Here is a 25,547-nt window from a genome sequence, read left to right as displayed (position 1 = left end):
ACCAAAATTTTACCAAAAAAATCTGCGTCGCAAAGTGGCAAATGCTCAGGAACAGACCAGCAAGAAAATTTATCTGCCACATGCGACAACATTGACAACATTATTACGTCAAACATCAGAGATGCAACATAATCAATCTTATATTCACCGGAAAGTCGGGATCCGTATTTCTTGCTATTACCTGAGGGTCTGCGATACCTTCAGTGTTTAGATACTTTGCTTTCACCAGCCACACAAGCTTCGAAGATTTTTTTTGAAAGTGGTTTTGACTTCTAGGGTCGAAGTCCTTTCTAGGCAAATATTCCAATAGAAAACGTCCGATTTCGGTAGGATGTTTTTCAAAAGAATCCCTCAATAAGCACATACCAAACGAGCTAACCTTAGTCTATATCCGAACTGTGTTTTCCTATGAATTACAGAACCTTCGCCAAAGCCACACTCCTGCCTGTGTATATGTAATAGGTCGTGATAAATGACGTCATTTTGCAGGAGAAGTCATTATTTATGAATGACAGAAGTCACATATTTTCCAACTGTATTCAAAACTGATAAATCGAAAATATACCATGAGCATACCCCATTGCGTTAAATATGCAGAGTTGACATCATCAATCCAAAAGTAGATCTAGTCTCCGCATTATAAAAAGACTGTTAGGTTGAGGCTCGACAGTAATAGTTCGACCGAATATATCGGCAGAGTTTCTTCACTCTTCGAAATTATTGTATTCAGCGAGTATCCATGAACGAGAAGACAATGCGTTGTGCTGCTGTAGCATTCGCTTTTCTTAGCGTCACGGCTCAAGGTAATTTTCGCCTGTTGTAGGTACTTTGAATTAAAATTAATTTTAACCTTTGCTGTTCACAGCCTCTGCACTCACATGCACAGAAAGGGGACTATTTCCAGACCCCGATTCCGATGATTGCAAATCATTCTTCAGTTGTAATACCAATCTAGATGTCGCATCTCACCAGTGCACTGGTGATACATATTTCTCGCCCGAGTTGAAAGGATGTTTCAGTACCTACGATTGTGCCACGAGAACTATACCATACATTACGAACCCTTGCGAAGACTTTGACTACGATCGCATACCCGACAAATATTCCCTTGATTGTTCAGAATACTTTTACTGTCAGACATCGTCCGTCTACAACAATGGTGAAAGCTTAGTACTTCCACAAGCAGTAACCGAGGTATGTTATGCCGGAGCGTCATTCAATCCCCAAAGGGGATGTAACAGTAACAACAAATGTTCGACTTATGAGTGCTCTGTGGAAGGGGAATTTGAGGATGCCAATGGGAATGATTGCACAACTTTCGTACGATGTTCGAAATATAATACCCGTCTAGGGTATGGTGGGTCACTACTATTTCCGGAAATAGTGACTTGTCCGGAAAGTACCAAATTCAATCCGTTCCTACAAAAATGTGACTCGTTTTACAATTGTGACGGAATTGATCCACATGGTGGCATCGATCCATGTGGTACATATAACCTACTCAATCCCTTGATTCCTAACCCATATGTCAGCGACGCTGCATCTTATATAAGTTGCGAATATTATGACAACAACTACGAAAAAAGGCAAATTATTTTGAGAAACGATTGTCCCGTCGACACGTTCTTTTCCCCTAATTTGGGACGATGCTACAACAATTACGATCCGAATGAAACCTGTTCAAAAGATGCCTGCAGCAACGGTCCTGGTAAATACTTCAATTATAAGTCAGACGAATGTGACAGCTACATTGAATGCCGAGATGAAGCCCAACAAGTCGGAATTTACGAGCTGACCTACGAAATACGCTATTGTCCGGAAGGTACACGTTTCAATCCCGATACGCGTAGTTGCAGCAAGAAATACATTTGTCCAGCACCAGTTGAAAATTATTGCTATGAACAGCTTACAACGACCACTCCAGACCCAGCCACGTTGACAACGGCAGCTCCATAGTCAACAAATTTTTATTGATCAAAGACAAAGGAAATTCAATTAGTGTGCAGATAAATGAATCTTAAAGATCATTTTTCGCTTGATTAAATAGATATTTGTTTGGCGAGTTGGATTTTTTGTATTTTCTTACAGAGGTGAACACACCGCTTTTCATAATAATGTGCGATTAATCGTTCTTCTCTACGAAACAAAAAAAAAATCAATTTTTTAAAACACAAACAGTTCGAGGAAGAAAATCTCCATTTTTTCCCCTGTCAAAACAAGATGGTAGAAAATAGACACTTTTTCCGCTGAATTGTCATGAGACCAAGCGTCAATAAAACGTCATTCTGAGTGGAGAAGATAAGGTTAATCACACAGCACAAACGAAAATTCATTTTTAGGTCTTTTTTCTTCTAGAAAAAATACCCTATTATGGCCGGTTTGTCTGTCTGTCTGTCTGTCTGTGTGTCCGTCTGTCTGTTCCACAAATTTGGAAGTTTTGGTAGCTCTCAGTCGGTAGTTGGTATTTTTGGTGGTTGGTAGTTTCGAGCTGGATTAACATTCAAAATTGCAAAGCCACCATGAGCATATCGACACCAGGCAAATAATAATTATTTGTTATCTGATCACCGATAGCTCACAGTTAACATTGCAATTCGAAAATTTGGTAGTTGGTAGTTGGACTACCAAGGCTATAATAGATTAAGATTGGCTCATCTAGTATGTGTATATTACGTAGATGGAAGCACGGGGTTTCAGTGGGTTTCGAACATTTAGTTTTTTCATGTTGCAGATATTGCAGTGTCCAAGATGTGACATATTTGCAAGGTATTGGCCTTTTTCACAAAGTATAATCAGCGTAACCTTCGTAAAAACAATCTTGAATCTGACAAGAGCACGTGTGCCAACGTGTAAAAAACAAAAGTTCGAAACCCACTGCTGAACCGTGGCGATCCGTTTGTCAAACGGACAGTACATAAACAAATTCCATAACCTATTGACTTCCAAACGTAATTTTTGGGGAAGAGATGTTTACTATTCGAGAACTACGCACCGACTGACGAAATTATTCTACATGCTCGCCTATTTATAAATCGAAAATTTGGTAGTTGGTAGCTTTGGTAGTTGGTAGTTCCGAGCTGGATTGACATTCAAAATTGCAAAGCCACAATGAGCATATCGACACCAGGCAAATAATAATTATCTGTTATCTGATAACCGATAGTTCACAGTTTACATTGCAATTCGAAAATGTGGTAGTTTTGGTAGGTCCAATAGTTGGTGGTTGGTAGTTCCAAACAGAAATTAGAAAAAAGACCTCCCAGGCTTTAGCCGGTCTATTCTTGTTTTCGTGCTTTCCACGAGAAAACTCCACGGAGAAAATGGAGTTTTGTTGGAGTAACTCGTATAATTATTCCGCATTGACCGAGTGAACTTTATGTATGAAAATCACTAGTGAATAGATGAGTGCTGTATTTGCACGTCAAACTTGCGGTCATCATACCAGTACCCAAGCATGTCTGGTGTCATTCGAAAGCTAGGACCAGTACCAATTAGGGAAAACAGTTTTTTGATGTTTTTGTTGCTTTTCGGATGCACAGAAACCGTCACAAGTTCGCCTAAATCTAAGAGTAATTATACCTAGAGAGGAAATTTCGAACAAAATTACGTAAAATATGTGGTCCCAACATAAAATACGAAATGTTTATTGGTATGTGTGTTTGCCCTCTTAATTAAGAGGGCAAATTGAAATATCAATAGCGAAAAAACGTCAAAGCATACATGTGTTGGTGTAAAATTATACGAAATGTGTATATTATACAAAATGATGTTGGGACCACATTTCGTCGTACAAATTTCCTCTCTAGGTAGAATTACTCTAAGGCCTAAATAATCAAACTTTTACCCATACTTTCAACTGCTCGTAACTCGTCATGGTTGCGTTCTTTCCCGCATGATCGAGTATTTGCCCCGAAAGTACATTCAATTACCTTTCCAATGACACCCCACACGCCCCTTGTGGCTGTCATGTAGCCGGAGAAATTTCCTGATGAAAAGTGCATGTTTTCGGTTTTTGATCACTTCTCGCTAGCCATCCAAAAATCGAAGAATTTTCAAAATAGTATATTTCAACATACCCCAATACACACAAGATGTGTGTGCACGCGCGGGCGAAGCCCAAGCGAAAACACACATCGAGTGTGTATTGGGGTATTTTGAAAGTTATTTTTCTGTAATAGTGGGAGTGTGTTGGTGCATTCCTTCCCAACCGTTACTTTCCTTCTCGACCGTTTACTTTCCCTACCAACCGATTCATATCATAGCTCACCAATACACTCTCACGTATACAGACCAATACCTATCTGGGTTAGTTGCGTTACAAATTTTGTTATCTGTGAGTCATAAAGTTAATTGTGTTGGCTATGTTTTGCGGTAACAAAGCAGTCTATAAATTTTCTAATACTCAGGATACATAGTGCTTTCATACCAACAAGAATTGGAATTTTTAGCCTGCGAAGTGTGACTGGTGTGATCGCAAAAGTCGGCGGTTAGTTGCGTTACACGTTTGTGACTTTTCGAAATATTTTCACCAAATACAAACTAATTTAAGGAAACTTTTTTTCCCCTGAAAGCTATGGTCAAGACGCGCAGTTTAAGCTCAATATGAGGTTGGTAACCCAACATTTGGGGGAGATATGTTTAAAAAAGTGATATTTTTCGGAGGTCATAAATAGCCAGCAATTTTTGTTTTCACAATTGGTGGTTATTACCCCAAAGAAAATGTTGCTTTGGCTCAAACCCGGTTAAAAAAAGTTGTTACAAAATTTTTCGAGATAACCTCGACGAGTTAAAATTCGAGGATGACTTTTATCACCACTGGAAAGCTGTTTTCACCTACTTTAGTCACCCAACTAACCTGATTGACTCAAAGTTATTTTTCTCGTGAAGTCATATGCTCCAGCTTTCGAATGACACCGATTTTCAGTTTTTATTTGAAAAAATGTAATTTCGGCAACGTTTGGGTCGAAGTGATTTTACCTTACTTCAAAGCAGAATGAACTAAAAATCTTCAAAAAAAATTAATTTCGTGCCATTTGCACGGAAAATCCCAATATGCGTGTGAGATCTATAAGTGGACTTAGCACCCCCATTTTTTGGCATATAGCTGTGTAATGCATATTGCGAAGACTGTAGTTAAAATAGCTGTGTAACCTATATTATAGCTGTGAGACGCGTTTCAAATCTATCTCGAGAAATAAAATTTTTTCCTAAACTTTCATGAATTTTGCGGTCACCCATCCAAGTACTAACCGCGCCCATTGATACTTAACCTGAGAATCCGACCGTCACCTATGCTGCTGTTGTGCTAATTTTGCTTGCGCTTTAACACGTTCTTATTTCGAAGCGTTGTTACCGCAATATAAATTCTGCAGCTATATTATAAGGCACACAGCCTAATTCAAGTCTGTAGTTTTCATATTTAGCATTTTTACTTTGGTGAGTTGTCATTGGAGCATTGTTTCAGGTTCTGAAAGAAAGTAAATTGAGACTGCCTGCGTGAAGAATCGCCAATTCGATTGTTTTCTGTGAAATGCCTAGTTTGACATTTGGGAGCAGTTACTTCGCTTAATTCGTTTCTAATGTATTGAAATTTCTGATATATACTGATATATACTTTCATTCGTCTGTGTTTCCACGGATTTTGACTATTGAAGAGGTATTTCTATAACCTGACAATCAAGCTTTATTAAAATCAGCCAAGCTATTTTACGATTTTTCTTTATCTGTTAACATTGAGTCCGACCAAGCGTCAGTACGAATCACAACTTGCATGGTCCCATACATTTTATGATATGCAGCACACAGCTATATTTTTCAAACGTCAAATATGCGTTACACAGCTATGATATAGAGTACACAGCCACAATATGCAAATCCTAGCTATAACGGGGTAGGGTAATCTCGCACACCACACAAATTCATGGTGTGCGAGATTCACCTCTAAGTGGTGAATCTCGCACAGTCATGACTTTTCGTTACATGTCGTAAAAGGACGCATACTATGATCGCGTGTGCGAGATTCCCCGACACCGCTATAACATGTGTTGTCGATGCATAATGTAGCTCTGTAATCTATAATATAGTTGTGTAACTCACATTGCAGGTAAATAACCAACATTAATAGGATATGCGTCCAGTAGCTATATTTTTATAAGTCTTGCAGCTATATTTTAAGAACTGCAGCCACATTATAAGTTACACAGCCTTTAATGAAATCCACGAATTTTCCGTGTATTGGTGTCAAACTACGCGTCTTATCAATAGCTTTCAGCAAAAAAAAAGTTTAGTGAAATCGGTTCAGGTTTCGTGAAATAAACTAGAATTTTCAAAAATTTGCTGAAAACAAGCATACATTTTTATGGTGGTATCTCCCCGAGATTTTTGGCCACCGACCTAATATGGAGCTTTAACCTACGCGTCTGGTCAACAGCTTTCGAGGAAAAAAAAGTTTGCTGAAAGCGCATTTCAATTGGTGAAAATATTTCGAACAGTCACAAATTACTGTATGATCAACTCAATCAAAATTCGAATAGGTCTCTTCTAAAGTTCATTCAATTCATTTTATTAATCAAGGAACAAGAAGGAAATGAATCCTTATACAAATGACCTTAATGCTTAGTTCCTCTTACCAACAAAGTACTCCGTGTGAGAGACAAAATTGAATTTTTTCAATTTTTTCTTTGTTTATTTGACAGCTTGCTCTCTCACGGAGTACTTTTTGTTGAGTGGAATTGACACTTAAGCATTAGTCACACAAACTGAGAAGCGATGATGGAAAAACCCGACAACAGAAACGTGCATTATGCTTCAGAATATTTTATTTCAAATCAAAAATGCAATCAACAGCGCCTTACCTTCATTTCGACGCTTTTCAAACTGTAAAATGTATTTAGATTACCAAAAACATATCTCCATGTTAGTCCGCTCACATTTGAAGTTGTTTGCGTTCCCTCAGTCGCCAATGCTTTTGCTTCGCTCATCCAAACTCCGTTCAAATTCGACCCGTAACACTTTTTGTACCACCAACCTCCTTTTGCCATGTCAGCAGAACAGTTGTTCGTATGCTCATCGTTGTCACTGTCTTTCGTGGTGAACATGCTTCCGTTGTGCGTTGTTAAGGCGTCTTTTATTTTTCCGTAGTCACTGCTGTATTTGCCCACATACAGTCTGTATTTCTCATCCTCAGAGCCAACCATAAACGTTGAATATCTAGCATTAGCATACTCTCCGGGTCTGTACCCAGTAAATTCGATTAGCAATTCGTAGTCCCCATTTTGCGTTATATGACGAATGTAGTTGAGACCGAGCCAATGTTCACTGAATACACTGCCGAATCCATTTCGGTATTCGACCCATGTCCTGTAGAAATCCTCTAATCCATCGAATCGCGTTTGTATAACAATCCAGCCACCTCCATCAGTTTCCATGTCGCACCACACTTTAAAAGGCCTTGCCGATGATGGTGGTTTTATGGGATAAACGCCACTTTTCACATACCCTTGATTAAACGCATCTTGGCAGTCCTCAAAATAAGTGAAAGGCAACTCTTTTGCGGATGCCAAAGCGTTCTCCTTTTCAGCCTGAAGGGTTTGTAACACGTACAGTTCACAGGAACAATCACTGGCAGCCTCGCAAACGAAAGCTGAACTACAGATGAAAAGTACAACAGAAATCGCAAGCCGATTCATTTTTGGCTACGTCTTTTGCTCGACACTGACATTTTTGTCAGTTCGCTCGTCTTTTATAGGTATCTCTCGTCAATCTTGCCGCCTTTATTGGACAGACGTGATTAAATTATGATTTTGATTAATGACATTTTCAAAGAAAATGGTCGACAATAAACGAACAAAATTACCCCCCCGGTATTGTCGCATCTTTATATCGATAGTCAATCGGTTTTATTGTTTCATTTGACTTGATTTAATTTGCCGGCATGCACTAATCGCATGTTTTATCAAAAATGACAACAAAACATTAAACATCAATATCTTTAAATAGACGATGATGCTCATCAAAGCACTGCTACCAGCATTAACACTCATAAGTCAATCGTCAAAAAGCATAGTGAGGAAAATGTATAGTGTAAGAAGACAGGAAAAATAGGATGATATACGCAGTATTGCTCGCATTCTTGCCAATAACTACTGATCGGCCGAACAGATTTTCTTTAAATGGAAGTACTTTGTTTCGACTCGTCAATACCTTTCATTTGACATGTCGCACACGAATTTTGAGCAAAAACATCGAGATGAATCAGAATATAACAGTGATGGTAGACTACCTAGAGGAATTATGACCCGAAATTCATTGAACAATTATATCACACACACATCACTAACACGAAAACGTCAACTTTGTTTTGTTTTTGACATTAAGAGTGTCTTTTTATTGTCTGTACACGGAGCTGACACACACACACACACACACACTTACATAAATGATTTTTCATTTTAATTTGTCAGTTTGTTCTATTGAGATGGTCCTTGATTACAGTTGTAGGAAAATCTGGTTGGTCGATCAGGAACTATAATTGTGGAGAAAGCAAGCAAAAAAGCGTGTTTTGCTTATTTTTCATCAGTTTTTCAAGCTGGATGCTTTCGCTTAAAAATGGTGGGCCATACATCAAATGAAAGATATTGACGAGACGAAACAAAATATTTAATTTTTAAGACCATCGGGTTTTTGAAATGGTAGTAGCTATTGGCGAGAAAGCAAGCAAAACTGTGTATGTTCCTACCTTTTCCCGCACCTCTCTGTGTCAAATTTCATCAGATTTCCTAAAGTGAAATTTGGTGCCACTTGGAGCTCTTGTTCCAAAGATATGAGGAAATAAAGTTAGGGGTGGGAACTTGGGACGGACAATTTCTAATGAAATTTTCCATGATATTTCCTAAAATCGACGATTTTCTTTTGTTTAAAAATATATCGAAATTTTTACAGATTTTAACATGCGATGGATAGTTAGAAATGTCTCGATGAGTTCCAGAAAATATAAATTTAGTCAATTTTAATTGTGCTGCAGCGCTGCATAAAACGCTACAAAAAAGATAATTTTGAGCGAAAATTTCCTCGACTTTCATCTTAATGAGGTCTAATTCAAAAAATGGCTGTTCTTTGGAAAGGTCTGGACAAGGTCGATGAAATACATAATTTTCAAAACCGACATATTTTCTGTTTTGAGACCTTAATATGCATAAATATGCAGTTCAAAAATACCATTTCTCATCAGACCATGGCGACAGAAAGTCTAGCGAATCATAATTGAAATGTAATTTAAACTCATCACCAGACCAGCCTTCCTTACTCATTGCCAGCCTGTGCTAAAAGCACCATTACCAGAAGTTTAGCAATTATATTTCAACTATGATTCGCTAGACTTTTTCGTGTGCAAATCGGTATAGTGTTCGATAGAGCGTTGCAACGAGTACCACTGTCGCCATGGCCTTATGAGAAATGGTATTTATGTATAGCAGGGCGATCAAAAGTAGTGTGTAAATGGATTTTCATTTATATTTGTGCACAAGTGCGTAAATATTGACATTTCTTAAAAGTGAGGATCCCACTGCTGAACAGACAATCTTGTTGCTAACACGTTAGTAAAATAGCTATTTTGAGCTGCATATTAGTGCAAAATGTCGAAAGACGTATTAAATTTATCTGCCTGTCTTCATGGCACAGATTCGTTGTTGATGTGATGAATGCCTAGCATTCGAGTTAACCACGTATAATGATGACTATCTGTGGTTGACAATTGAACAAATGTAAACATATAGATTGTGGAAATTGTTATCGTCACTACCGCAAAAATCAGCGATGGCACTGCCTTCGAGTTGGTCTTTTGAGATACGAAATCTAAAAGTCAAAATCATTTGTCAGGAAATTAATTTTTCGATCACATTGTCCATGCAAATATTGTTCGATGAAGGGAGAGAAGTGACCGACTTGCCGAGAGCGTCAAGCATCGAGAGTCCTGTGAAGTAGTGCTCAGATCCATAATCTATTGTACTTCGAATCTATAGAAGAATCAAAAAGTCGCATGGGGGCTTATGAAGGTTTGAAAAAACTTTCATAATTTCGCATATGCATGTGCAAACGGTGCAAACCCCTTGCTGGTTTTCCCGCAGCTCTCCGTTCTTATTCTATGCTTTCATTGGTTTGCTGCGCTACTCACAGGTAGAATTGTCCAATTCTTTTTATTCTAACAATTTTTGATCATTATATCTGATGAACAAACTAAAGATTTCTAATTATTAGAGGAGTGGAAATGGTTTTTTCATAACTGTAAAACATATTGAGTCTCGACTCCGCCGTCAACATTTTTTTTATGAAAATATTTTTACCACATTCTTGTCAACTGTATCATTTCAGTGATGAAAGTGCCTAATAAAAAATAATTTTGTTAACAGAGAACTTCTTTAACTTTTAATGCACAAACCTATTTTGAGAATTTGAATTTATTTTTAGTCAAATTACCGTAACAATATTCTTCTCCGCCGACATAACCACTTTTTGATTCACCGAATATTATTTTTATAAATTTACATGGTCCACGAGTTGAAAAAAAAAAATATTAAAAAATTATGTTGGATTGCTCACAGATGATGTGAGATTAATAAAATTATAAAAAAAAAATTCCATATTTTCAAGACGCTACACGGGTTATATTTTTAGATGCAGGAGAGGTAACATGCTTTAATATTCGGAATTTTTTTTTGTGATCGCGATTTTATAGTGTATCACCTCAAGCGAATTTGGGAACATTTAAAGAAACTAATCGGTGGTCGCATATCTGCGTGATTATATCGTGTCAGGAAATGTAAATGTTAAATTATTGCGCAAGGGTCGCAGCCAATTTCTAAACAATCTCCAGACACCCAAGGCTGGAAACTTTGGGAAGGTCAAGCAGACCGCCATTTTATTAGATACGCGGGAACACACCACGTCTGATGATTTTACGTGTACAACAAAAATTCACCACATCATCACGGCGATGACAATCATGCAGACACCTTGACCCGTCGTGTGAACCAAGGCTGTATACTTTGGGGAGGTCACGCAGATGCAGATACGCGGGTTACACACCACGTTTCATACAGAAAATTCACCACGCCATACAAATTCAATTTTGGTGAATTTGTTTGTATGGAAAAGGTGTGTTCCCGCGTATCTAATAAAATGGCGATCTGCGTGACCTCCCCAAAGTATACAGCCTTGGTGTGAACGGCACCGTTTTGATTTGTCGTAAACAAAGAGTAAGAAAGTAAGAAAGTCGAACAAATGTTTTAGGCAGCTCACCACTGACCCGCCACGAGTCGGCAAGGCTAATGATGAATTGAAATTTCATTTCATTTATGATTCGCTAGACTTGTTCGTGTTCAAATTGGTATAGTGTTATCAGATCACTATATGTCGGTGTCACTGTCACATTGAGAAATGATATTCTTCATTACACGTCGGAACGTCGGAAGACGTTCATTGTTTTCTCTCAGATCGAAACGATGGTCCAACGTTCTACTGACAACTGAGGACACGCGACGTAACTAAAAGAAAATATTTTTCTCAACAAAATTGAATTGTCATTTTTGGGTGGCTTTCGTGACTAATTCGCAGCAAATTCATCTTTTGTCTATAATACCTATCCATTTGTCACTGCGGAGAGAACACCTAATAAATCAACAAAGATAGTGCCCCATGGTATATATATAATAAATACAAATTTCTATTTGAAAGGAATTGTCTCCAATTTGTTTCAACTGGTGTTCAACATGACAAGCACTGTAAAATTGACAAAGTGCTGTATGTGCCAGTGCCATTCAACATTATAATACAACCTATATGCCATCTCGTAGCGAAGATCTCACGAAAGTCAAATTACATAATTTTTGCGTTAATTAAATGCAAAATATCTCGCAGTAGTTTTGGCAACGTAATGGGATTTTCATACATTTGACTAAATCTAAAATTATTGCAACAATTTCTCATGTTCGAAGTGAAATTTAAAAATACGAAAAAAATAGAAATGACACTGATTCACTCATGGAAACTATTTTCTTTAAAAATAGTTTTTTTTACGTATCACGAGTTGTTTCTTACGAAAAAACGGAAACGGATTGTTATTCAAAACTTGTAAGCTTTAAGTGGATGCTGAACAAAATGCAAAGGACATTGGCACTTGAGATGCACCGTAGAGGTCGTTTATTAGCTAAATAGCTACATTGTATGGAACCAACGCACTTCAAGCAAAAGTGCTTTGAGTGACATCTGCCAAATAGAGTCGAGGGGTTGCTCACTCTTTTTCCGTAGTGATTACAATGATTAACCAGTGGTTAGTCGGTGATTAACCAATGGTTAATCGGTGATGGTTAATCAGTTATCAACCAGTGGTTAATCAGTGAGTATCCCATACGTATTAAAACTGGAATATCAATCACTGCGCATCATCATTTCGTCTTCGAGTTATTTTAACATTCCTTCTGATAATTTAAAATGGTTATTTTCATACGTAGAGCCTGATATGTTCGTCGGTATCTGTTCTTCAACTGACTTGGGAAAAAACGTAACCGTAATAGTAAGGTGCTCATCCTCGCTCTAATCAACCTATAAAGAGTACGTACACATAAATATTTAATTTTGCTTGAGACAAAATTCACTTTCGTATATTTCGTAGTTCTCGGAGTATGGGTCACACAATACACCTAAAAGTTCACTTGCTGCACTTGACCAATAGAATGTGTGTAATCATCACAAAGCTTAGACACAGAGCTAAGTGACTAAGAAAATTCTATTGCGAAATAGTTGTACTGGTAGGTTACGGCAGTGCCCGAAGTTTACCGAGGTCGAAACATCAAAAAAAAAATCGACGAAGTTGAAAAAGGACCGGTTCGACTATTTTAATTTTTGCATAAAAACAATGCTGGGAGTCCCCTGACAAGTTTCAAGCTGAAAATCCCATGTTCCCGTGATTTCGACTGAAAGTTCTTTCAAGCTCACCGTGATAATCGTGAGACTATCGTTTTGCACTACGAATTGGTCTCCAGCTACATGTGTATGACATGCGGCAATAGACAGTATTTGCAAATGTGCCAATTATTCTTTCCAACATATAAACCATTTAAACTGACAGGACCCTCCCAGTCGATTTAACCTACTGCGCATCAAGTTCAGTGTGTTTTGGAGTAATCTCCAGGGATTCCACGCACTCACTTTTCTCACTTTTTCCAACTAATTTCAACATGTTAAAAAGTGAGCAACTATTTGCTCGATTTCTCACTTTTTTCAACTATTTTCAGTCCATTCACTCACTCTTTTAAAAAACCACCTAAAACGGGTTGGAAACCATATTAGATTTGCGAAATTTCGCTAGCGGAGCTCGAAACTCTTCTATTTTTCTAGTCTTGCACATTAGCATTTAACAATGTAACCTCTAGAGATAGTATAGCAGAAACTTTGCGTCAATTCCAATCTACTTTTTGATCCCCACCACGAGCTTGTACCATTGCTATAATAATTCAAACAGAATGCACGCTTATTATGATTTAGGGATCCGATCAGAGCTTCAAAGCTCAAAGCTGTCAGGTGAATTACAGGTAGCATGCAACTTTCATAAAAATTTTCCCGGTAACCCTCCAGGTTTCAAAGCAGGTATGGATTAAGTCTCAATGAAACAAACATGAAATGAAAACGGAAGACACAAGAACAAGAGGGACAAGAATTTAAGAAAATGTTGAGCTCTAAAAGTGTTAGTTTATTGAAATCCTGATGAAGTCGGATGAAAGGCTGTTTGATTGACCATAAAAATTAGAGCAAGGTTCCTCACCCTCAACTTTCATTAAAATTCTGTAGCTCCGTAATTGTTCTATCAATAGAAATGTTTATTTTCTAAGCATATCGGGTCCATTGTCTCAACAGAAATCGGCCCAAAAATGAATTTCTGATTTTCATTCAATTTTATCGGCCGACTTCTCTTGAACGTTACAAATTTTGCGAAAGCCTTCCCTACTGAGTCACAGGAAATGTAAGATGGAGGTAAAGGGTTTCTCTAGCTCTATCTGTTTCCTTAGCCAGAATCATTAAATTCTCAATGTCTTCCACATCTAAGTTTAAGACAACATGCCGAAACCTGGATTCTTTCTGAATTTACAACCATTTTCTCACAAGGACATTCATGATGATTCGAAAACTGCTGCGACGCAACAAAGTTCTAGTTGAGTTTGACGAATTTTAAGGGCAAGTCTGGTGAGTTTTTTTTTACCTTTTTCCCTAGTAGCGGCATCTTTGCATTTTCATAGCTGAATTTAAGATTCAACATTAGTTCTCCCTTTCTCTAGTGGAACCACCAACAGCTGAATACGTATCAACATAAGACTAACGGCATGCGGCCTAGCACAATAGTTCGATGCTAATGACACCTTTTTTTTAATGGTTGACCATGACTTACTTGTGTTTTACAAAATGTTGTGCCTATTGTGTTTATAGCGAACTTTCGTGCCACTGCACATCTGATTCGGTTATATATGACATCACCTCCGTCCATTTACCTTGATTCAGAGTAAGCTGTCAAAAATTTGGAAAGGGGAGCACTTATTTATGAAAGAATGGGCGTTTGTTTATTTGTTGTTTGAATTTCCGTGTTCACATACTTTGGATCAAATGAAAAGAAAAACATTTTGAAACGCCTCTGTTATAAGAATATCGTGAAGGGATTTCCCCATAGGGCGAGTCTTGCATCAGATCATACTCATCATTTACATCATCTAGCAAACATAGTGGCGCCATCCTTGCTTTCACAGCTGAATACGGACTACAAATAGTGACACTAGATTCCAGAGGCGCTGACTTGTATTTGTGAGTAGTGGTGCCCATGAGACCCTTTTTATTTATTTTGCTGTAAAAGTGCTGGTGCTCAGTATGAATCAACCTTCGAGTAGTGGTGCCAAGGCCTCACTTGTCCTTAGAAGTCGGCGGCCCTGCTAGATGCGTTGGTTTGACTTTTACTGTTTTTCAAAAACTGGGTAGGTTTTGCTTTCAAAATTATCAATTTTCTATTCATTTCGTTTCAGTTCAGTTCGGCCAATACAGTCAGACTTTTGTAAAATTCTCAGTTTAAAATTCAAAGTGAAAAAATGTCATATTCTGGCTATCAAAGAAAATCAGTTCTAAATTATGACTGCCTAGTCGCGATTTTCGAGAATTTAACTGACCAATCTTTAATTAATTATTGTATCGCAACTCGCAACGATATGCATCATAACGCGGCTGTTCGAGAATATTACAGACACAAAATCAGCGCAAATGGCTTAAATATAACTTCCGACGTTGTTCCATTCCTCCTCGACAATCTTATACCGGTTTTCGGAGATGAAATTCGAAGAGGTTGTCACAGGCTACGGTTGTTGATGGGCGATGATAACTATACAACGAGACAAGAATTGAGACATGTTCTGCGACCCTGCTACCGGATCGGATTAACAAACCTTCGAACGATATTTGTGCAAGGTCGATTTGATCAGGTGCCTTATGATCTAATTGACATGGTTGCCTCGTTGAAGACGGTTACAAGAATTACTTTCGATTGCGAACTCTGTAGAAGTGAACAGGAGATATGCGGAGCTGACGAAATGTTTTGGACAAATATATCACATTACATCGATAATTACAACGAAAATGATTTGCACATGTACTTTAACCGTGCTAAATTAATACCAGGATATGAAGAAACGCTTCAAGCTGTAAACTTACAATTTGATAGAGTTCACATGCACTTTTTCTGAAATAAAATTTAGATGACAAAACTAACAAAAGAGGAATCCGTTATACTTTTCAGCAATGTCGAGTGAAAGATCCAAAAACGAATTATGTTTCCTGCTTTCCATAGCACAGATCAAGCATCGAACATTTTTATTGAAAGAAACTTTGAGCAAAATTGAGTCATCAAATTGAACAGATTTGCAGGGTGCCACCAAACGCACTCGTCTGCAAGGTGCCACCAAACGCAATCGACTGTAAGGTGCCACCAAACGCAGTCGTCTGTAAGGTGCTACCAAACGCACTCGTCTGCAAGGTGGCTACCAAACGCACTCGTCTGCAAGGTGCCACCAAACGCACTCGTCTGCAAGGTGCCTCGTCACTGTCGAACTTGTGCACTTTTAGCATAACACTCAATGAACGTCAACAACGGTTTATACTTTCATTGATAACACTTACATTGTCTGTTGCATTCGTTCGGTGAATTTAAGACTTTCGGTTTGCCGCCGGATAGACTATCCATTGGTTCCGTTATAGATTGCCATTCCGTGTGCAGACAATCCAGCATGTATAACGCACATGTTCATGAGGACCATACTGACGGCGACCGCGAAATTGTGGCACAACTTTCCAAATCACCAAAAATAAACATTCTACTTATGGCGACCGTCACTATGCAGAATTTTACGCAATTCAACAACGGTCGCATCGTTCATGTTCTCCTTTAAACTTTCTGGAATGACAGACACGTTTCTGTGCCTTTGATTCTGGTGAATCATCATTTTCATCATTTCTACAGTGGCGACATCTGCTCACTTTTATAGCAACAATAGAACTAGTTCTCAATTTTCTGGTGGCACCATCCTTGCTTTCACAGCTGAATACGGAATAACACACAACTAATGGCACTAGCTGCGTTAGTTTTACCCTTCTCGTTCTTTTTATCAATTTTAAACGTACTTACGAGTGTTTTGATCAGAGCGAGAAAACCGAAGACTAGTTATTATAACTTGCCTTGGGGTACTTGTCAAAGTATTTGCTTCTCTTTCAACGCGGTACGTTGATAGTGAGAGGACAGAAGACCACACCTAAAAAAATCTTGTCCAGCTCAGCTGTAGTCTTTGTACGAATATACTGTACAAATTCGCGACAAGTACATTATGTTAACGTAGCAGTACTATTTACAGCACAGCTGTATAAATTTACAGTTGAGCGAACGTTGATTGCCTGATCCAAAATGAAAAATTGTACAAAAATTGTACTCCGACACTCTAGTCCACTATCTTACTCATGCGCCAACTCAGAACTTGTGTTTGGCAAACATTATGTCAAAGAGATCTTGTGATATCGTACATACGTCTCCATAGTACTGTTTTTCTGAACATTAATGTTCAGTTGAGCAGTATTGTGAAATTGAACTTCAAAAGTTCTCATATTCTTATACTGTTGTGCTGTAATGTAATGTCAAAATATCGAAAATAATTGAAAAAACCCGAAAATTTGATTTACTTCGAAAAATGTGTTTTTTTAATTAGTAGTTTTCATTTTTTGAAACTGATTGTCCGAACTTAGTCCAAACTAGGCATGCGCTCACATTTGGATCACTCACATTTGGCAGCCGTAAAATGAGTCCGAAAAAAATCCTTTTTCGACCTTCTAAGGTCAGCCACTAGCAACCAAAAGTGACTAGAGACTATCTGAGGCCTTTTTTGAGATTTAAGGGCAACCTTTCAAACCATGTATATATCCATCATAGACGAAATGGGTCCTATTTGGATAGGTGGATTTTCAAAAGAATTCCTCACAACAGCTTTTAAAGCCTTTTACCTCTTGATAAAACGGATTGTATTAAGTTGTTGATATTCAAAATAGAATTTATCGTCATTTACAATTATTTTATTGATCAACAAGAAAACAGGACTTTCGTCGGCATAATTTTCGACGTATTTAGTGGGGGACAAAAATCACTGAGCGAGAAGTAACACTAAAATAATTTATTGTGGTCCATAAGACTATAACCTCAATATTACTAAGAAAGAAAATGTCAGTAGTAACATCAGGGAGCCCACTCCTCCTTGATTCCTTAAATCTCCTTGATTTTCAAAAATCCTCCTGAAACCTCCTTAATCTCCTCAAACTCCTTATTTTTAGTTTCACTCTAGTTAAAACGTCTAACATTTTAATTCTGACTGTATATCTATATTCAAAACCGTATCTCACTTACTTCACCAAAAAAAGCTCATGAAACCTAAATAATTAACAAATGATATCGATAGTGCTAAAAGGTACTTGCAAAACCCTATTGCTTCAATTGTTCTTTTCATCGATTGTGTTGATGCTGCTGGTAACTTAAAATCATTTATTGTCAATCAATTGTTAACTTTCGTCTGGTGTGTATCGTGTTTGAGAAAAGTTTGGTTAAGTTAGACAATGCGTATTTATTCCTCAATCATATTAGGTATTACAAACCGGTTTAAACCGAACCGGTTAACCGGGCGATTTTGGGCGTTTAAAAACCGCGGTTTTTTATCAAGAAAACCGCGGTTTTCGGGTTTTCAATGAAGCGTTAGAAATCTCTAGTTTTTGGGAGAATTTAAGCATTTATTTTGTGTATTGGTATCATTTCAGCAACGTTTTGAGCTAATTGCAGATAATTTCGCCAGCCATCAGTCTCTGTAAAAGAAAATTGTTATTCCTACCAATAGCTTTCGTAAACATGAAAAGGCTAACTTAAAATGTGAATAGTATTATAAGATAAATTATCTTAGTTCGTTCTAACAACAAATTTCCGTTTCCGTGCTGATACTCAAAATTTTGTGAAATAGAACTAACTAAAATACGTTAAAATAAGGGGCCTGATAGGTCTGATTATAAGGGGACAACGTGATCAACTCAGAGGTACAGGTTTTGTCGCCTCTGAGTTGATGACGTTTTCCTTTCAGGTCGGTATATTTGGTAAAGGTAAAGGAGATCATTTTAAGAAAATCAAAAATATTCTTAAAGTAAGCCCGAGGAAGACATTTTGAAGATGCTTTAACATTTACTTTTCACCGAGTTGCATCCATTGTGCGTAACAGGGGTAATAAGAGGCGACTATTTTCCGCATTACGATTTTCAATTACATTTTTTTAAAGAAGAAAGCCCAAAAAATAGTCTTTTCATTTTGTTAATTACGAAAAGCGAATGCAATAAATAAAAGAGCACCTTCTAAACGCTAAAAAGTAGTGGAACCAATTAGACTTGTTTAAGAATTTGCTTTAGATTTTGCTGTTCCGAAAAACCGCGGTTAACCGGCTAACCGCGGGTTTTGTGACATAAAAAACCGAAACCGCGGTTTTTCAAAACGGGTTCGGTTTGCAATCCCTATAGGAATGCTGATCCTGAGCGAGGATTTAGCGTCAATAAATTTGTGTTTCTCGAAATTTCAAGGAGCAGCTCTTAGAAGAAACGATTGCGGCTATTCGGATAGAGTTAGAATACTTTGTATTTCTACGATAAAGTGGAAGATTTTCCAATTATTCGAAAATTGTTAGACCTCTGCTCGTCGGCCCGTAAAAGATATTTTTTACATTTAGTTGTAGAAAAAGAGCGAAAGGCGTTATTACCAAATCGAAACAAAACGAGTCAGACAAAAACGAAAAGCATAAGAAAGAGGCCAACATTCAAAGCATCGAAGCTGAAATAGCTGAGGAGACTTTAAAGTTAAAAGTCGCCGACAAGTTAATTGATGATGGTAATAACACTTCGTCAGCTGTAGTTAGCGAACGTAAATTAAATAAGTCATCAGTGGCCAAGGCATTACAGGCATTACAAGTAGCAAGAAGATGAAATCAAAACGAGCCATCAGAACAGTCGGAGCGTTTGCTGCGACTGAGCCCCGCACAAACCCGTATATCTATTGCGTACGTGACCCTAGTGCGTCTGTCACCCTACTTTGACCGTAAGTCTATGCGCCGGTTAAAGTAGTTAAAGTAAAATTATTATGTAATGTGTACATCTTAGAAATTGCGCATAGCGCAATTACGAAGCCCCGTACGACGTTCCTTTCAAATAAAACAAAAATTTCAAATAGCCCTAAAATTTTAATTTATTGAGTATAAATACACATAGGGCCTAGTATCGGCCTCAGTCCGAGGATCCAATTTTTTTTTCAACTACATTCTATTCGGCCTTTGATTACCTTCCAAAAGAAACAAAAAATACGAAAAACGGATGAAATTAGCTCGAGTTATATGTAAAATACACATAGGGCCCTAGTAGCGGCCTTAGTCCGAGGACCCAAATTTAATTTTTTTTTCAACAACATTCTATTCGGTGTTCGATTATCTTTCAAATGAAACAAAAATTACGAAAAACGGATGAAATTTACTCGAGTTGTATGTAAAATACGCATAGGGCCCTAGTAGCGGCCTTAGTCCGAGGACCCAAATTTAATTTTTTTTTCAACAACATTCTATTCGGCCTTTGATTACCTTCCAAATGAAACAAAAATTACGAAAAACGGACACATAGGGCCCTAGTAGCGGCCTTAGTCCGAGGACCCAAATTTAATTTTTTTTTCAACAACATTCTATTCGGTGTTCGATTATCTTTCAAATGAAACAAAAATTACGAAAAACGGATGAAATTTACTCGAGTTGTATGTAAAATACGCATAGGGCCCTAGTAGCGGCCTTAGTCCGAGGACCCAAATTTAATTTTTTTTCAACAACATTCTATTCGGCCTTTGATTACCTTTCAAATGAAACAAAAATTACGAAAAACGGATGAAATTTACTCGAGTTGTATGTAAAATACGCATAGGGCCCTAGTAGCGGCCTTAGTCCGAGGACCCAAATTTAATTTTTTTTCAACAACATTCTATTCGGCCTTTGATTACCTTTCAAATGAAACAAAAATTACGAAAAACGGATGAAATTTGCTCGAGTTATATGTAAAATACACATAGGGCCCTAGTAGCGGCCTTAGTCCGAGGACCCAAATTTAATTTTTTTTCAACAACATTCTATTCGGTGTTCGATTATCTTTCAAATGAAACAAAAATTACGAAAAACGGATGAAATTTGCTCGAGTTATATGTAAAATACACATAGGGCCCTAGTAGCGGCCTTAGTCCGAGGACCCAAATTTAATTTTTTTTCAACAACATTCTATTCGGCCTTTGATTACCTTTCAAATGAAACAAAAATTACGAAAAACGGATGAAATTTGCTCGAGTTATATGTAAAATACACATAGGGCCCTATGTGTATTTTACATATAACTCGAGCAAATTTCATCCGTTTTCCCTAGTAGCGGCCTTAGTCCGAGGACCCAAATTTAATTTTTTTTTCAACAACATTCTATTCGGTGTTCGATTATCTTTCAAATGAAACAAAAATTACGAAAAACGGATGAAATTTACTTGAGTTCTATGTAAAATACACATAGGGCCCTAGTAGCTTTTCACTTCTAAGGCCCTAACTCACGGTCCACTCACCCGATTTTAAAAAACTTTTTTTTCCTGGATTGGTATTGACAATACCTATCATTTGCCGTGTCATTTACATTTCCATCGTTTATTTTGCCATAAATATCACCAAAAGACCTTAAATCACTTAGGTGGCCCTAACTCACGAAGGGCCGACCCGAATATGCCCATCTTCGAACTTAGCCTCACTATTTTGACTATCTTTCAGGGAAAATTTTTTTTTTTGAAATCGGATTTGATTTACTCAAGATATCGACGTGACGGACAGACGGACAGACGGACAGACGGTCCAAACTTTTATTGCGGATTCGTCATCTATAAACATAGGCAAACACTTTGCCCTTACCGTCTGCTTCGAATTCCATCAATTACACACGGCATCGTAATCCTATAAGCCCCTTCGTACTTCGTACGGGGCTAAAAATCAAAAAAAAGACAAAAGTAAGAAACTAGGCTAATTTTTTTTTAAATCTAACTGCGTGAACATAGGGGTACGTTGGGTATCTCATCTAGAGTAAACATTTTTTGGAAAAATCTTCGATAAAATATTTGTGAAAAATTCGGAAAATATTTTCCAAAAATATTCTTTGAGAAACACCAAAAAAACTACTTCATATATCCTTAACATGACTTTGGAAAGTCAAAAAAATTTCGAATTCATCAAATTTAACCCAAAATCTCATATTTAAAAACTCCTGAAATGCTCCTTAAATTATCGAAATATCCTCCTTTATACCTTAAAAAGGAGGGCGAATTTTGAGTGGGCTCCCTGTAACATGAAAAAATATTTAGGTTATGTTTCTCTATAGATGACTGTAGTCGGTGATAGTTATAGTTGATGATAATAGTCGGTTCGTGCTTGGATCATTTTGTTCGGCGAAACTGTTGCTTGGAAAAAATCTATAATTTGTTTACGAAAATAGTTATTTATGTAGAACTCGGTGCGTTAATAAAACTTCAGTTACACATAATGCGTCTTCGTTACATAAAATCTGGTTTCTACATTTATCGTACTTTAATAGAAATTTTGCCGAAACTGAAAATAGTTAGTATTAAATTTGATTTGATTTCATCAAAGATTCCATTGTATAAGGAATATAAAATACTTTAAATTGATATCCGGAAGGATAAAAGATGCGAGTATAGGCATCAGAAAATCTGCTATTACCGTCGCTTTTACCATCGATTATACTAAAAAAAATCATGAGCTTTCATATTCCATTTCATTTATTTTATTCACCGCTGAATTTATGAATTACGAAAAAATCTAGAATTGTCTTGAAATTTCATGCAGTTTTTAGTCTTGATATTATGGAAGTTTCCACGACCTACATTCAATTTGAATTATTCAAACTGTCATTCGGTCAGCTACCACGAGTTACATTCAAACTGTCATTCGTTCAGCTTTATTGTACATTTTACATCTCAATAGTACTTTGGGTCTGTCAAAAATCATGTACTGATCTGCTGTACAAATTCGCGACAAGTACATTTGGTAACTTAACAGTGCAGTAGTACATCTTAGCTGTACATAGAACTGACATTCCGTTCAACATTCAACATTTACGAAGAATATACAGATATGCTGAAAACTAATGTTCAGCTGTGTTGCAAAAAGAACTGCACAGTTACCATACGCAAATATTTTGTTCATGCTTCGGGCCAAAAATGAGGGTCATTTTTGATTTTTTCTTGAGTTTTCGGCCCTTTGCATGAAAACTCACATGTGCACCTGCTTTGGACGATTGATTTTAGGCACTTTCCGCGAAATCGCCTAAAATCAATCGTGCAAATCAGGTACACAAATGACTATTTTATAGGTGTTTTCTGTCACTTTCGGCCCTTGGGCTTACATTTTTCACCTTTTGTCGTAACTCTTTCGGCCCCATCAATCGATAAGTAAATAACTATAATTCACTCCATAAGTCCGCCAAAAATTTAAAAGTGAATATCGTTCGCCAGGCTAGTTTTTATTTTTGTCAATTTCAATATCAAAGTACAAAGAATCTTGTTCCATGTATGTAACTAAATAGTTTTCTGCTTCCAGCATTTATTTTTAAAGTATGTCTGTATGCTCGTTGAAGCGACTTACATTATGGGCTGGACAGGACTCTGCGTCTGAAATGCCACCTAGACAAGTATTGTTATCCCATTCTTTTTTGTTGCGATCAGATCTGCTAGAGCAACATTTCGCTGCTTGACACCATGAGCATTTAAGCCTCTAATGGAAGTAATGATATTATTTGAATTTGTTCAGACGAACTGCATTTCTCTTTTCATTTACGTGTGACATATTTTCGGTTGGTTGAACGCATGCTTCGCAATTTGTGTGTTGTAAACAAGTTGGTCGCGGCGAATTATAGATCAGCGTTTCGTTTTGAATGTATTCCCAATCAAACTTAACGACATCATATTCGTCAGCGCGTAAGAAAGAAATATCTAAAACAAAGTGACAGTTCAAGTGAGAAAACGTCTATTTTCTCCTCACATCGCAATTTTGTCATGGCAAGAGGAGAACTTAAGATAAACCTTTTTTCATTATGTCCGGTGTGATTAATTTTACTTTCTCCATTGAGAAAGACCGTGAGAAAATGATGTCATTTTGACGTTTTGTTTGATGAAAGTCCGGGCGAGAAAATAGACATTTTATTCCCTATTATTTTGAAAGGGGAGAAAGTAGACATTTCTTTTTCGGACTGTCACTTCTGTTTCGAAAAATTGTGTAACATGTCCCGTAGGGCTGCGCGCTGTAAATTGTAACTGCTGATGTAACCAATAAATACTTACTTAAAGGTTTCATTTTTTTATAGAAGGAATAACCATCAGATAGACCCACTTTGAGTACACTACTTAAGTTCTCATTTAATGGCACTGGTATGACACGGTATGCAAATGTTATATGGCCTGATTCGTGAATAGTCACACCAAATGTGAAAAGTCGCAATATTTTATTCGCTTTCTCCTGCAGCGGAATCTTTTCCCATACGACCGTAAATGCAGTTCCTACACAACGAGCATAAAAGATTATTCTGAACAAGAGTGGAGCAATTCAAACTGACCATTGTCAGAATACTTCACGGTTGTGACATTTGATAAACTGGCGTTGAAGTTCATCATTAATGGTGCAATGTACTGCATTCTTGTTAACGATGAGCGAGCTCTACCTCCGGTAAACAGGAAACCCCCAGATGCAATTATTATATTATGCAAGGGATCGCCATAATATGGAAAGGCAAATGTCAGCGGTACCTCCTGTGAAAGTTTGTCGTTATTTTAGATGCCACATACTTCGAAAGCTGTCAACTGTCTTTTCGACAACGGTAGAGTTTGTATATCCGAGTCGACGGCGAAGTAAACAACTACACTTGTCGAAAAACAGTTATCGAAGCAAGATGCTCAAAGACTCATAAGCGAGTTTACGAGGATCTCAAAGTCGTTTCAAAATCTAATGTATTCCGTTTTATTGCGTTCCCCCTTCCGAAAGTTGATTATCACAAAGAAATACATGTAAAACGAATGTTTCGCAGGGTGCAAACTGATGGCATTTAATGGTCAACTTTCGCAGGGGTGAGGCAATAAAATAAACTTACGATAGCTCTGCGGACTGATGTTGAAAGTAATTGGCTGACTGTGAAATTTTTGCCATCTGACCAGTACTCATCCGATAACGTTTTGTTGACCATTATTTCGCTATTGTAATATATGGACTCAAACGTTTTCGTTGGTGTTGTTTGTGTCGAGGTTTGTGTGTTGGTGGTTTTATTGTTGATCTCGATATTGTTCCCCTGTTCATCATTCTCGGATGTTTCATGGCGATGTGATGAGCCTAAATTGTCTAGTACCCAAAATAAGTTTGGCTTCGTCAGATTCATATGTCATTACACTCAAGTGTCGATAGGACAAATTATCGCAATTCACGCCGTAAGTGCTGACAATTGAAAAAAGAACGTGAAAAGGTCCTTCTAACGCAGCTTTAAATCGTCCCAATGAAAGCGTTGAAATCATAGAAATGGTAACAGTTAGCGCTGCGCCGTCTGTTATCATTTCTCTGATTGAAATATATTTTTTCGTTAATTTTTCGGTCAATCGTTCACTTAAAATTCAAATTCTGAAGCGCACTCACGGCGTGAATTGAACATGCAATTTCGTTTGACTCAGGCACAGGTTTCACATTACCAGAAAACTCAGTGGATGTGGAAAATGGTGCAAAAAAAATCAAATTTATCACAATCGACTGCAATAGCACAAACCGTATGCGAGCCATCGTTCCCACTGAATGCTTGTATTCTCTTCGCTTTGCTTCAGTATACCAGAATGCAATTGTTGTCGCTGT

At 37.5% G+C, this 25,547-nt stretch overlaps 3 protein-coding genes across 3 annotated transcripts; 1 reads left to right on the top strand and 2 right to left on the bottom strand.

Moving 5' to 3' along the window:
* The first annotated feature begins 647 nt into the window (after nucleotides 1-647).
* LOC119083556 lies at nucleotides 648-2,068 on the top strand. The gene is made up of 2 exons (XM_037193274.1): nucleotides 648-803; nucleotides 866-2,068. The coding sequence occupies exons 1-2, from the start codon at nucleotides 740-742 to the stop codon at nucleotides 1,954-1,956; spliced, it is 1,155 nt and encodes a 384-aa protein (XP_037049169.1). The 5' UTR covers nucleotides 648-739; the 3' UTR covers nucleotides 1,957-2,068.
* A 4,732-nt stretch (nucleotides 2,069-6,800) lies between these two features.
* LOC119083558 (ryncolin-1-like) lies at nucleotides 6,801-7,702 on the bottom strand. The gene has a single exon (XM_037193277.1). The coding sequence runs from the start codon at nucleotides 7,686-7,688 to the stop codon at nucleotides 6,840-6,842; it is 849 nt and encodes a 282-aa protein (XP_037049172.1). The 5' UTR covers nucleotides 7,689-7,702; the 3' UTR covers nucleotides 6,801-6,839.
* A 15,467-nt stretch (nucleotides 7,703-23,169) lies between these two features.
* On the bottom strand, nucleotides 23,170-25,547 carry LOC119083554 (plexin domain-containing protein 1-like). The gene is made up of 6 exons (XM_037193272.1): nucleotides 25,391-25,547; nucleotides 24,805-25,049; nucleotides 24,274-24,466; nucleotides 24,002-24,217; nucleotides 23,499-23,653; nucleotides 23,170-23,435 (listed from the first exon to the last, which is right to left on the bottom strand). Exons 1-6 carry the CDS (start codon nucleotides 25,476-25,478, stop codon nucleotides 23,271-23,273), a joined length of 1,062 nt encoding a protein of 353 aa, XP_037049167.1. The 5' UTR covers nucleotides 25,479-25,547; the 3' UTR covers nucleotides 23,170-23,270.

The sequence above is a fragment of the Bradysia coprophila genome, unplaced genomic scaffold (genome assembly GCF_014529535.1).
Source record: "Bradysia coprophila strain Holo2 unplaced genomic scaffold, BU_Bcop_v1 contig_70, whole genome shotgun sequence".
In the NCBI taxonomy this organism is placed as follows: Eukaryota; Metazoa; Arthropoda; class Insecta; order Diptera; family Sciaridae; genus Bradysia; species Bradysia coprophila.
The sequence above is the reverse complement of the archived record's forward strand: the minus strand, read 5'-3'. Positions and strand labels throughout refer to the sequence as shown.

Excerpts from the sequence above, each read along its gene's own strand:
- LOC119083556 (XM_037193274.1), top strand. The coding sequence starts at position 740 with ATGAACGAGAAGACAATGCGTTGTGCTGCTGTAGCATTCGCTTTTCTT. Across the intron at positions 804-865 it reads TCTTAGCGTCACGGCTCAAG|CCTCTGCACTCACATGCACA; the intron begins GTAATTTTCGCC and ends TGCTGTTCACAG.
- LOC119083558 (XM_037193277.1), bottom strand. The coding sequence starts at position 7,688 with ATGAATCGGCTTGCGATTTCTGTTGTACTTTTCATCTGTAGTTCAGCT.
- LOC119083554 (XM_037193272.1), bottom strand. The coding sequence starts at position 25,478 with ATGGCTCGCATACGGTTTGTGCTATTGCAGTCGATTGTGATAAATTTG. Across the intron at positions 25,050-25,390 it reads CACATCCACTGAGTTTTCTG|ACAATTTAGGCTCATCACAT; the intron begins GTAATGTGAAAC and ends TTTGGGTACTAG. Across the intron at positions 24,467-24,804 it reads CATCAGTCCGCAGAGCTATC|GAGGTACCGCTGACATTTGC; the intron begins GTAAGTTTATTT and ends AAACTTTCACAG.